A 13,425-nucleotide genomic window follows, 5' to 3' on the forward strand; every position below is an offset into this window, starting at 1 on the left:
CCAGTTTGCAGGCACAGACTACATTACAACAACAGTGACTTGGATAATAAATGTGGGTCCTTCCCTCTGAACCTGTGCAAGCAGATTATCCCTTGTTTTGATTAATTGTTGGGAAATTCCAATTGATCTGCTTAATGTATTTATATTCTAGAAAAGACACCTCTTTAAAACAGAACGTGGGGGTATGAAAAGAAAACTGGGGTTTTTTGCCTCCCAAGATCTCAGCATTTCAGGAGCTGTAGTGTATCATGGGCTGATGTGAGATGGGAAGTGCTGGGTGTTGTTTAGTAGAACAAAAAGCTGCTTCTCTGCTTGCTGGGGCTGGACATTACCTTGGCCCTTGAACATTCCTGTGCACTGTGAGGGAAAAGGGATGGGTTTTGTGCAATAATAATGCAGGTGGGAGGAGCACTGAGGCATAAAACCTCCACATTGCTGTATTTAAGAAGGGCCCCTGGGGATGGGTTTTACACCAGAATTACTGGTTATTACTTGGGAAAAGAGCCCAGACTGGTGCCACTGGTGCTGCTGGGTGTGTGTGTGGGAGCAGAGCGTGGCTGGAGCAGGGGAGGGCTGTGTGTGGAGCTGATCATTCCCCTGGAGCAGAGCACTGTGGCCCTGCTCAGCCAGAACCTGGGCTGGGCTCTGCACCACTGCCCCTGAATAACCAGTTCCCAGGGTCCTGGGGGGCTGTGGGGGTCAGGGGTCTCGGGGTCAGGGCCGGGTGTGGGGCCAGCCCTGGGCACCCATGGACACCCTCTGGGGGTGCCCCAGCCTGGAGTGTCACTGCTGGGGGGTTGTGCCTCCCTGGAAGTGCCTTTCCTGAGGGAACAGCAGTTGGTGCAGTCCCTGAGCCCAGCTCAGCCCTGTCTCGTTCCCAGCTGGTCCGTCTGTGCAACGAGGGCGCTCGGAAGATGGAGAGGACGGAGATGATGTACACCATTAACTCCCAGCTGGAATTCAAAATCAAGGTATGGGCAGGAGGATGTTTCTGACCATTTCATTGACACAGGAAGCAGTGGAATTCTTACCATGTTGTCATATCCCACAGTGATTCTTGCAAAGAAACCATCTGATGTGTCAGGACAAAAATTAAAATTTTGGTCAAGTATTTTGATCATTTCTAGTAGAAGGTGACACTACAGCACAAGGGTTTTGAATATATACTGAAATAAGAGTATTCTTTGCTGTAAAAATTAAGCTGATGTGAAGATTTTGGCATTAGGAGATGCTGCTCAGTGCTGAGGTGTTCTCATGTACCTGATGGGCAAAATGTCCTGGGAAAAAGCTTCCAGACCAGGGAAGGATCCTGGGGATGTTTGTCCTTTCTCTTAAGGGTGGGACATCTCAGGTTTCTGTTAAAAAATCATCTCCAGTCAGTCTTTGTGGTAGGAATAACCAGCAGACCCAGTCATATATAGCAGGGGGTTTATTGGACATTGAAGATCTTTCTTCAAGTACATTTATTGTTTTCTGTTTAATGTTTGCTGAAATCCCATTTCTGTCCTGAGTGTCTGACACTGTTACACAGTGAGGATTCCTTTGAGAGAAGATTGTTTCATTACCAGACATGTAGTGAGTGGAGGTTCATGGTTTTAAAAGCGTGGCTCTTGGAGGGTCAGGCATGGGGGAAATGCTGCCTCCAAAAAGAGGTTTTTCAACTTGTCCAAAGGATTTTTATTCTCAAATTTTGACTAAAAATTGAAACAGTACTAATATTTACGTAGAGCAACAGCAACAACAAATAAAACACTTCTGGCCAAGTGCCATTTCCTGACAGTGGTGATACCATACTCAGGTGAGCCCAGCCCAGTGCTGGGGCTGAGCCCCTCTCTGGGGGCTCAGTTCCCAATCCCAGGAGCCCCTCGGGGGTTCCTGTCCCTTCCCTCGGGACGGGGGCTCTCTCCATCCCCTCTCTGGGGGAGCAGCTCGTGCTGGTGCTGGGGCAGCAACAGCAGCTCTGGGGGCTTTGTCCTTCTGTGCTTTTATGGGAGAATTTTCCTTTGTGCATCCCAAATGCAGCCTGTGGTGGCTCAGGCCCTGTCTGGTCGGAGGAGTTGCCAGCTGGCAGAGGAAGCCCCACTTTGGCCAGGGCTCAAGGCATTTTTCAGTTCTGAGAGCCTGTTTTCTGTAGCAGGGAGATGGTGCACGTGATGTGCTCCTTTGGCAATTAAGGAAAAATTAAAGTAAAACCAAGCTGCCTCTGGAATAGAGTCAATTAGGAAAATGGGATGAACTCACTTGGAGTACAGATTAGAGGAATTTTTAGTTCATCCTCAAATAGAACTTTGTAAAGTATTTTTTGCTTGTAAACCAATCATCATGGGGCTGTAATTCTGTTTTATAGCCATTATAAATTAGTTAAAGTATTTCTGTTCTTGCCCAACCTCATAGTGTTTGGAGATTTTTGTTTATTATTTTGTTAGATGTAACTGTGGAGAATTTCATGGGAGCACAAGAGAAGCAACTCAGATCTTGTGTCACTTTTGTACGTGGCACATCTCTGGAACTGAGTTTTTAATCAAGGTTCAGAAGTTCTTCAACTTTTCATCTTTAGCAGCAGAGAAGTTGTGGGGGGTTATTTTTGGGAGTTCCTGTTTTGTTCTTCCACGAGCAGGGTCCCAGTCCCAGCTGGGCTGGGTTTGGCTCAGCCCCTGGGCAGGTACAGGCAGGGTTGGCTCAGCACAGGGATTAAGGGATGCACAAAGGCAGTTCATGCAGAAGGGGAAGGAGCTGACAGGCTGCATGAAGGGGGTGTTTTAAAAGCATGTGAGAGGTGCTTAAATGAGGGGGAAACAGGCAGCTGTGTTCATTAGTGTGGCCCTTCCCTGGGCTGTGTCACAGCCTCAGAGAGGCTCTGTGTGACCAGGACACACAGTCTCACATCTCCCTTCATGTTCATGCACAGAGAAACAAAAGGGCCTTCTGTGGGCTCTGTTTCTCCTGCAGTTGGGAATAATTTGGGTTAATAAATCCAGACCTTCACATCAGGCAGCTCAGACCCTCTGTGGCTTTGCTGCAGGTGTTGGTCCTCACCCAGAGAGAAACTGTAGAATCCTTCATTCTCCATATTAAATAAAGCCTGCCAGTGGGCAGGACTTGAAGGGCTCCTATTGAGAACAGCAGTCCATGGGAACACATCAGAGGTGTGGGGTGGTAACAGCCTTGGAAGGAAGAAGGTTCTACCTGCACCTGCTGGGGGGTGAAGGTTTGTGCAAACCTGGCTGAGTGTCCCGGGTGACACTGGCACAGGGAGTGTTTCCGGCGCTCCGGGAGGCACCGGGAGCACAGTCCAGTGTGCACAGGTGCCTCAGGAGCCAGCCACAAACACATTCCTGGAAGACAGGCTTGGTTTTACTGCCCTTGGGAGGTCTCACAGTCTGTTCCACCCCAAGTGTGACCAGTCAGGTCTGTTCATTTTTACTTTTGGTGAGCAATGATCAGGTGCCCGAGTGATTCCCAGGTATTTGCAGCTGTTACCTGTGTGTTGTAGGAGTGCTGGAGGTCCCTTAAACCATGGTAACCCCTTTGTGATCTCTGAGCTCTGAGTTTATTCAAGCATCTTCCCCAAATACATCGTACTCCAGTCTCTGATTTTTTAAAAATATCTCTCTCTACATTTGAAGGACTAAAATGTGATTTTCTTGCCTTGCAGCCCTTTCCACTGGTTTCCTCTTCACGGTGGTTGGTGAAAAGGGGCGAATTAACAGCGTATGTAGAAGACACTGGACTTTTTTCCAAAAGAACCTCTAAGCAGCAGGTCTACTTCTTCCTCTTCAATGATGTCCTCATCATCACCAAGAAGAAGAGGTAAGAGCTTCACCAGTATAAAACTGCCTTTGTGTTCAGCTCCTCGAAGCGTTGACTTCTAACGCGGTGGTGGCTGAGAAATGAGTTCAGCAGTTATTTGAGTCTCTGTCCATCAGCCCCTGGGTGCAAACGATGAGTAACTGCTCATTAAACAGGATTTACTTTTGGCAAACACAATTGAAATTCCAAACTGTCAAACCAGTTAAAAAGCTCATTCTTGATGCCTTAACCAAGGGAGAAGTTTGGGAAGGATAAAGGAGCAGGAATGTCCATTCCCCTCCACGCTCCCCACGCTTGGGTGGTTTTTGAGGATGGCAGATGTGGTACAACTTCCAGCAGTTGCCATTTACATTTTTATCACTGGATTTGAGGGGAGGTGTAGAATAATCAAATTGGATGGAATTTATATCCTCTGCTGCTGCTGTTGGGTAATACTTGAGGAATGAACCTTATTCCTGAGGCTGAGAACTGTTCTGAAGAACTGTTTTTGCATCTGGGTTGGCCTGTTCAACCAAACCCTTCTGTGAGACTGCAAACCTGTAATTGAAATAAATGTTGAGGAGTGGGGTATGATATAACATTTGGGAAGAAAATGGTAATATTTAAGCAAAGAGAAACCAAAGTGAAGGGGGAGAATTATTTAAGTGGAGGTTTTTTCTAAAGCTGGGAAGAAATGTGCCTGGATTTCTCCCTGTCTGCTGTGCTGGTGTGAAGGTCTCTGAGATTCCGTGTTTATTGAAGCTCGTGCTGGATATTTGTGAGACAGTCCCTTGTCCCCTCCCTGGCAGCTCTTTGCAGAGCTGGGGCACACTGGGTTAAACGTGGGGCTGCTGTGCTGTGCCAGTTTGGGGCTGGGGGAGCAGTGACAGGTCCTTGATCCCTGTTGGTCCCTGTTCACTGGTCCCTGTCGCTGTCCCGATCACACACCAGATTTGTGTAACAGCAGCTCTGATCCAAACTCGGGCTTTGGATTTGTAACACCTTCCAGCTGCTGGAAGGGAGATATCCCAGCTGGGCCCAGAGGCCGGTGACAGAACCTGTTGTGTTACTGGCACACTCACACGGTTGCTGTCCCAGGATACCCAGTAGAAGGGATGTGATGGAACAGCACTAATAGCTCTGAGCCCCCGATACCCTGAGCAGGAAGCTCCCCCTGCCCAAGTGACAAAGCTTGTTAACAGAGTTTGGGCTCTGGGTGCTCTGTGCTCCCACCCACAGTGTTGCCACGGCACTGCAGCACTGGACAGAAATGTTGGTTGCTAGTTGAGGTTAAATATTTGTGTTTTTCCTTGAGCAGAAGATTCTTAACATTGCAGTAAGACATCACTTTGTGCTAAAAATAGAGCTTTGTGAGCGCTGCAGTGGCACAGTTTGGTCCTTGCCCAGAGTCCGTGGGCAGCCCTGGCTCGGCCCATCCTCGCCAGCTCTGTCCTGGCTCCGTGCACTGGTCCCTGTGGGGCTGTGGGGTGGCTCTGCCAGGACAGGCTCTGACCTGCAGGGCAGCAGCAGCTGCTCTGTCACACTGGGCCTGTGAGGGAGTGAGGCAAAGGGCTGCTCCCTGGGATCGGGCCAGGAGGGGACATGGGAACTTGGGATGTGTCGTTGTACACGAGGCTTTGGAGAGCAGTAAAACTCTGCTTCTCCCCACTCACTGCCCAGCTTTTAGTTTATTGGGAACGTTTTGTCTGTCAGCTGTCCTTGTAGCTCCTTCTGTGTGTAGACACAATCCAACTCTTTTTCAAATATCATTAAAAAAAGATTTAATACTTCTGAGGGTTTAATGCAGTCTCTTGGCAGGAGCAGTCAGTGCTGGCAGGCCAAAGGTCACTGCTGCTTGGGAATGTTACCTGCCAGAGGGTCAGTGCTCTTGGGAGCATTACCTACAATCCTGTGGTTTGTCTAAGGATGCCAGGGGGATTCCATAACCAAAGGCAGCACAAGGCACTGTGTGGGCACCAGAGGCACAGAGGGCAAAGGGTGAGGGCTGCCCTGCCCTGGCTGATCCCACTGGTTTGTGGAATGGAGGTAAGGAGTAGGAGGGGTTTGTAAAGGTTTCTCTTGATTAACTGGTAAGAAATGCAGTTATGATTAGCTGTGCACATGTACAAACTAGTTGATAATTAGCAAGGAATGCATTTATTATTCATTACACAAGTGTATGGACACATTTCTTTCTCAGATGCAAGTCTTACAGGTAATGATGGCAGCATTCCCAGTTCTGTCCTTGGCTAAGCAGGAGTTGTCCAGACTAAAATACTGAACTGGTTTCTTTAAAAAAAACCTGAACAAAACCGACCCACCCCACCCCACCTTTCCCTGGTTCAGAGCAGCAGAGCAGGAGGGGTTCCATTTGGGGCATGTTCTGTGTCCATCACGTACAAAGCTGTTCTGCAAAAACCCAGAACATTTCAGTATTTAATTTGCAGAACAGTGAAAACACACCCCACAGAGCCCAATAAGAGCTTGGTTTTCACACCAAACACAGTGGCAGGAGCTGTTACCCCACCCGTGGAGATGAGGTGTTGGAAGAACCATCCTGGACTCTGGAATTAAATGTGGGTTCTGTGATGGTGTTTGCACCCAGACCTCCTGAGTGGAACCCAGCCATTAACCCGGGGTGTGTTTGTGCCGCTCTATCCCGCAGTGAGGAGAGTTACACGGTGACGGAGCACTCGCTGCGGGAGCAGCTGGTGGTGCAGCCCTGCGAGGAGGAGCCCGGCTGCTCTCCCGGGAGGAACGCGGTGCTGCACTCGCGGGGCTCTGCCGCCCACCTCTTCAGGCTGCTGGTGCTCAGCAACCACGCGGGGGACAGGGTGGAGATGCTGCTGGGAGCAGAGACTCCGTGAGTAGGGGCTGCAGTAACGTCGGGGGGTGTCACAGCTGGGTCCGGTCCCTCACCCGTGTCAGGGCTGTCCCACCGTGGCAGGACGGGGACAGGAGTGTCCCAGGGCCCGGGGTGGGAGCGGGCAGACACTGAGCCCAGTCCCTGGCACTGAGCTGCGGGTGTGGATGGGGCAGCAGTGGGAGGAGGAGAGCTGTCCCTGCTGGGAGAACCTGGTCCTTGTTCTCCTGGGCAGTGTGAGCAGCAACAACCAGGGTCCTGTTTGTGGGTGCCCAGGGTGGCTCTGAGGGCCGTTAACTTCCGCACGACCTCCCCAGCACTGAGAGAGTCTGTTTGTTCGGGGGAGGCTGGAGGCGGGACAGACACATGAAAGGGAGAGCTCCAGACATATCCCTGCCTGGAAAAATTGATAGTTTTAGGTTTGCTTTCAAAGTTTAGAATAACCCTGAAAGAAACTAAAGATCATCAATGCTTTCTATGAAAGAACTCATTATGAAGGCAGCAGATGATTCAGACTTGTTTGAAAATGCGATTTTATTGGGGAAAAAATGCAGGACATTTTTAGTTGTCTGGGCTTTGGATGAAAAGACATTTTGTTCTTCAGATTTATTATTGATTTGTTCTGTACTGTTTGCAGTATAAATAGTAGATCATCACTCAGAGGAAGAGGCTGAAAAGAATTCCTGTATTTAAAAATTACCTATTTTTACAGTCTTATCTTGTACTTTGAGCAGGCTGGGAAGGGAATCTTCAAGGCCAAGCTGGGTGGGTCAGAGTGCCTATGGAACAGGGTTTTGTGCAGGTAAAACTGAAATGTTTTCTCTGACACAAAGATTTCCAGCACAGTTGTTCAGTTTTATCACCTCATGTGGTGTGTGGCTCCTGAGGACAAAAGAACTGGGGTTAGGTTAGACCTTTGTATCGTCCTGTCACTAAGGCACAAAATACACACACTGGTGATACACCCAGGTTACTCCCAGGTGCTGAGGAGATATGTGCTGACTGTGGAGGAGATAAGGGCAGTCTCAGTGCTGACGCTCTCAAGAGCATATCTGGGACACGGGGCTCTGTTTGCTGCCTTGCAGGAGCGACAGAGCGCGGTGGATCACAGCGCTGGGGCAGGACAGCGACGGGCTGCACACCGACAGGACCAGTGAGTGACCCTCGGGGTGGGACTGCCCCTCGGGGTGGGACTGCCCAGGGGAGGGGCACGGGGGGAAGTGCACCCTGGAGGTTTGGAAAAGAAATGGTCTGTGTGCTTTCATGAGGTGCACTGCTCTGAGCTTGGTTTAACTGAGCCTGGCTTGTTCCTCCCCAGCTCTGGCTCAGGTGGAGATCATCAGGACATACACAGCCAAGCAGGCCGATGAACTGTCCCTCCAAGTGGCTGATGTCGTTCTGGTTTATCAAAAAGTGAATGATGGTGAGTGAAGGTTTGGCTGTCAGTCATAGCCACCTCTGCAGGAGATCCAGCTGGAAAAAATTGGTTCTAATAGCATGGGCCTCAACTGAGAAAAGGTTCAGCTTCCAAGAAAAGCCTGGACATCTGGGTTCAGGTTTCTAAAGGACAGGCTCTGTTGGGCAGCAGATGAGCAGAGTATAACCAGCTGCAGAACGTGTGTGCTGCCTGGTTTTGACATGTCCACAAATAAGAAATTGCATTTATCTAAAAATGAGGAGCTCAGACACTCCAGTGAGTGCCAGGGCTGTCCACGAGAAGCATCCCCAGTCTGAGTAGTGCCATGGCCTGAGCTTCCCTGCCTGCTACAGGCTCAGCTCTGGCTCAGGGAGTTTGCTGAGGTTTTCCACAGCATCAAGCACCCCAAGATCAAAACTGGTTCGTGCCTGGACATGCCTGTGACTCCACTGACAGCACCATGTGCTGGCTCAGGGAGGCAGGACACTGCCAGAACTTGAGGGATAAATCCCAGTTGGATGTTACTCAGTGTTACATATGAAATCCAAGATGCTGTCACTTGTGCTGCACTGCTCTCTTTAGATTGCAGTGATAGTATAGTCATTATTGCAAATTATATTTTAATTGCAATATAAAAAAACTAGTGAAATTGTGTAATACATTTTATGTAGACTTTCTTCCCTAGTCTGCCTGTATTAAAAGCTGCCACATCTCTCTTAATGTGGTCCTTTACTCAGTGCCAAGGCAGGTGTATAAGGTGTGTGATGGCTGTGAGTGTCACCTCGGTGCAGGCCAGCCAGGTGTGACAGAGCTGTGGTGGTGTCCCTGTTGTCCCTGCAGGCTGGTACGAGGGGGAGCGGCTGCGGGACGGGCAGCGGGGCTGGTTCCCCATGGAGTGTGCCAAGGAGATCACCTGCCGTGCCACCCTGGACAAGAACATGGAGCGCATGGGGCGCCTGCTGGGGCTGGAAACCAACGTGTAGTGTGTTCCTGCCCCCACACCACGCTCTGCACCCGCTGCTGGGGGCTCCCTGTGGGACAGGGGGCACCGGAGCCCACCCCCCCTCACCAGAGCACTGATGTTTGGATACTCGTGTCCGTCCTCGCTTTGCCTTCCGAGAGCTCCGAACTGAAGCCTGGCTAGACCAGGAGCAGAGTGCAGCTCACAGCAGTGTCCTGGGAGCTCAGCTCTGCATCCTTCTCACTCGTGTTCCAGTTCTGGCTTCAGTTGCTCCATCCCTGCCTCCTTCTGTTCTTGCTCCCTCCGTTTTTCAGCATCCTGACTTGCTTTCCCCAGAGCTGCACAGGACACGGGACAGCAGACATGGGCCCCATCCATGGAGCTGGAGGTGAACAGCAATGCTGGGGGTGTCCCAAAGAGCTGCAGTGGGACAGTCCCAGTACCAGCCAGGGTGTTAATGGAATACTTCCCACTTGTGTCAGAACCTGTGTGACCTAAACTAGAATAACCAGCTCTGTACTTCAGGAAGGCCAACCTACCTCTCCAGTGCAAATCCAGGGACAGCCCAGGCCTTGGCACAAGCAAAGCTGGCAGAAGCTCCAGCAGAATCCAGAGCTGTGCCTCCAGCTGGAGTGGTCTCTAACAAACACTGTCAGGCAGCTCAGACTGTCTCCTTTTAGTTCTGCAGTGGTGAAAGGATTTCTGAAGGCAAAAACAAGGTACCACACTCTGCAAAGCAGGTGGTGCTGATCCATCTTGGCCCAGGTATTTTAGCAGAGAGTAACTGCTGGAAATGGGGCCGATTTGTTCCTGGTTTCCTCAGGTGTTTAATGAGCTCCTGTGATTCAGTTACTGTTTCAGAGCAGGAGTTTGATGGGCTGCAGGAACATGAAGTACTTTGGTCTGGGGCTGGGGGATTTCTGCTCTTCAGTAGTGGAGATCAGTTCTTTCCGTGTTCTGCTGAACTCCATTTACCTGCACCTTTATCGTCCCGTGGGATCCACAGCAGAGGGACAGTGACGAGCTGCACAGTTTGGCTGAGGTGCCAGGTCTCCTCTCTGTTGTGGGCACCATCAGAGCTCGGGCAGTGCCGGAGGAACAGCCTGGCAGGAGCTGTGCTCACAGGGCCCTGCACACCCCAGTGCCCCCTCCTGCTGTGTGAACGGGGCAGCCCGGGCCGAGCAGAGCTCAGTGGGACTGTGGGATGCAAACCCTCCCCGGGTAAGGACCAGCTGTGACTCAGCAGCTAAATACTGCTCACTACAAACCAGGGGACAACTTGTAGTACCAAGGCTTTCTTCTTGTTGCCTTCCCCAGCCTCAGAACAGGGGCTGGAGGTTGTTTTATAGTCTGTAATATGCTGATTTCATTGGTGAGTGAATTGGGTGTTTGTAAATGTCTGTCTCTAACAATTTAAACTGTATTAGGAAGGCAATAATTTTGTACAAAAGTACTTACCTGGACGGTCTGACAGTGGTTATACAGCCTTGTAAATTAATTTAAAAGAGGACTGATAAAATAGTAATGACAGAAACTGTAAATTGAACAAAGACTTATTTAACATAGTAAAAAAGACTGCTACTGTTTTAACAAATTTATTGTATACAGGCAGATGTTTAACACATAACTGAATGTATAAATCCAGGCATTAATTTTATTCAGATTTTTTAATACCTTGTATATATTTTTCATACCTAGTTTTTCCAAAAATGCTGTAATGTTTTTTAAAGACATTTTTCATTTTTCCTATCGTTGGACACAGTTCTTCAGGAATTAAAGACTTCTATGATTTTATAGGACAACAATCAATAAAATGCTTTTAAATCCTTACTAAAAAAAAGCTTTGAATTTTTTTTAATGGCATTTCTTAAAATGCCAGTTGCTTAATGTCATTCCTGTCAAAGAAAACTCTTTGGGAAGCTGTCACATTTCAAATGTTCCTGTTCTGTGAAGATAAATAGCACCATCCTGTGTCCTACTTCATCTGCCACAGATCCAATATACCTGTGTGGCCTTGAAGCCCTGGCGTAGAACACAGGCCTGGGAGAACAGCTGATGGCTGAGACTAGGGAGAAGCAGGGGATGGAAACAGAGCCTTCAGTTACCTCTGCTTTCTATGATCTGGCCCCAGTTCAGGGGAAGGGACCTGCACCCCTCGCCTGGTCCAACCACTGCAGGGCTGACCCGGGTTAAATCACATCCTCAGGGTGGCATTAATTACAATGCACACCTTACCTGGGGGGGGCACACAGGGTGATTGCTCTACTACTGCTGCCTTGGACTTGCACTCTAAATTCCAGCATAGCTCAAAGAGATCTTAGAAATTTAAGGCATAAAAAGCAATTTATCTAAACATTTGTATAAACAAGTTTTCAAAACCTCAGGGGTTTGGGGTTGGTTTTTTTCCCTTACAGCAACTGCACAATATTTTCATTAGCAAAAAAAAAGTAATTTCGAGCAAATTGGAGCTAAAAGATGAGTACTTCTACTTACAAAGAGTGTGATCCAAAAAACTCAGCACTTTCACACCCTGTGCACTCTGCACATGCACAGACACACATGCTCTCCTGCATCTCCTTTTTAATTAGAGGTGGACTTGACACCAGTATCTTGTTTTCAATTAAGCACCCAGCAGTGACAGAATAGAGGTGGGAGTTTGTTACTGTAAAATTAAAACTCTCATTTTTGGAAGGCCTGGAATGTGCACCCCTTCCTTCTGACTTCTAGAGCCAGGTTTTAAGCAACTAAAATGCTTAAAAAACAAAATGCTCTCAGTTCCCTGAATCAAAGTTGAGGTGCCCACGTGTGTCTGTGGGCTCCTGAGGGCCACCCAGCACCTGCTCAGAAATCCAGTGCCCACCTGACTCCAGCCTGTCTCAGCATCTCCTACTTGTGACACACATAAGGAACAGTTATAAATATTCTTTTCTGCTTCTTTATATCAGCCCTACAACATAATAAATATTTTTATCTGCTGAACTTTTAAGACATGCTGTAATGCAGTGCTGTTCTTGACTGCCATGGCAAGGAGTACATTTGTTCCCATTATGCAAAGCTAATTTGCTGAAAATAAAAAGGTAAAAATAGCACACTTTAGTCAACCTACACACCCTGACAGAGTGCAGCCTGTGCTCAGCATCACTCACAGGCACGTCCCTTACACTCTGGACCTGTATTTTCTGTTCCTAAAGTAACACTCGTAGGGAAAACAAGTGGACAGAACACAAGTGCTGGAAATAAATCTAGAATAAATTTTGACACCAAGATGGAGGAAATCCAAGGATTTTTCTGCTGTAGTCTGCAAATGATTTTTATCAAAACTTCATACCTGGCATAATGGTATTTACATCACAAATCCAAACATAGCACCAGACACACTAGTGAGGAAAACTATCCCAGCACAAACCAGCTCACCTGGCATCTGGAACAGGCTCAAACTCAAAGAACAAAGGTTTCTGATACCTTTCCACTTAAAAGGACGTTAAGCTATGTTTCAAGCACAGTCAGCATCATTATTTAGACATTAGACACTTCTTAAGCACAGATGTGACTGCCCCAGCCCGTGACCCCTCAGGTGTGTCCCTTCTGGGGTGGCCCTTGGGCTGCCTGGCCCTGATCGTTCCAAATGCGGGGTTTGAGAGAAAAGGCACCTTCCTTCAAACAACGCTGCCATTCTCACCCAGGCTCTGCTTCTGCTACCATTTCCTTTTGCTCTTTATGTTATTAATTAAAAATTTAACCATCATTTAAGTAGTGCAAAAACAAAGGACAAGGAGAATAAAGCAGGTACCACGTGCCAGCCTGTATATTCACGACTTTTAATCCAGCACGGCCAGTAACAGCATTACCACTAACCTTTCATCAATAAATCCAGTCTGCAGTGGGACCCTCTGCTGAGCTGTAGTTCCTGCCCCACACTCACACACTGACACTGGGCACCTGGTGCCACCAGCCCCTGCTGCGCTGCCCCTCAGCGCCGAGCGCCATTTTGTTCCCTCCTCCTTCCCCGCGCCGCCATCTTGCTCCCTCCTCCCCGGCACGACAGCCCTTGTCCCCAGCACCAAAATTACACTCTGGAATTCATTTCATTCCCTTTTCCACACAATTATCAGTAATTTAACCCCTATTTCCCCCCACTTTGATGCCAGGGCTCACCTCCAGCAGCACCATCGTTCCCTGCTCTCGGCGCAGCTTGTCTTCCACGCCGCCCTCACGGCCCGGCTCTTCCGCAGCCCTCACAGCCCTCACGGCCCTCATGGTCTGGCTCTTCCGCAGCCCTCACGGTCTGGCTCTTCCACAGCCCTCACAGCCCAGCTCTTCCCCACTCCCTGCAGCCACCATGCTGCTTTTCCCTCCAACTCCCTTGTGCACCCAGAACCCCCAAGGCAGGATGTT

The 13,425-nt window shown here is 49.0% G+C and overlaps 1 protein-coding gene across 1 annotated transcript in view; it reads left to right on the forward strand.

The window, feature by feature from the left end:
- Positions 1 to 10,856, forward strand: part of ARHGEF26 (Rho guanine nucleotide exchange factor 26) — a 33,056-nt gene extending 22,200 nt beyond the window's left edge. Inside the window, exons 10-15 of the mRNA XM_051781985.1 lie at positions 882 to 971; positions 3,656 to 3,810; positions 6,455 to 6,652; positions 7,738 to 7,805; positions 7,971 to 8,075; positions 8,910 to 10,856. Coding sequence (XP_051637945.1) covers positions 882 to 971; positions 3,656 to 3,810; positions 6,455 to 6,652; positions 7,738 to 7,805; positions 7,971 to 8,075; positions 8,910 to 9,052 — 759 coding nt within the window. The 3' untranslated portion in view covers positions 9,053 to 10,856. The remainder of the gene's footprint in view (positions 1 to 881; positions 972 to 3,655; positions 3,811 to 6,454; positions 6,653 to 7,737; positions 7,806 to 7,970; positions 8,076 to 8,909) is intronic.
- Positions 10,857 to 13,425: the final 2,569 nt, after the last annotated feature.

This window comes from Manacus candei, unplaced genomic scaffold, assembly GCF_025592945.1.
Source record: "Manacus candei isolate 608988 ecotype Guabito, Panama unplaced genomic scaffold, ASM2559294v1 h1tg000015l, whole genome shotgun sequence".
Classification (NCBI taxonomy): Eukaryota; Metazoa; Chordata; class Aves; order Passeriformes; family Pipridae; genus Manacus; species Manacus candei.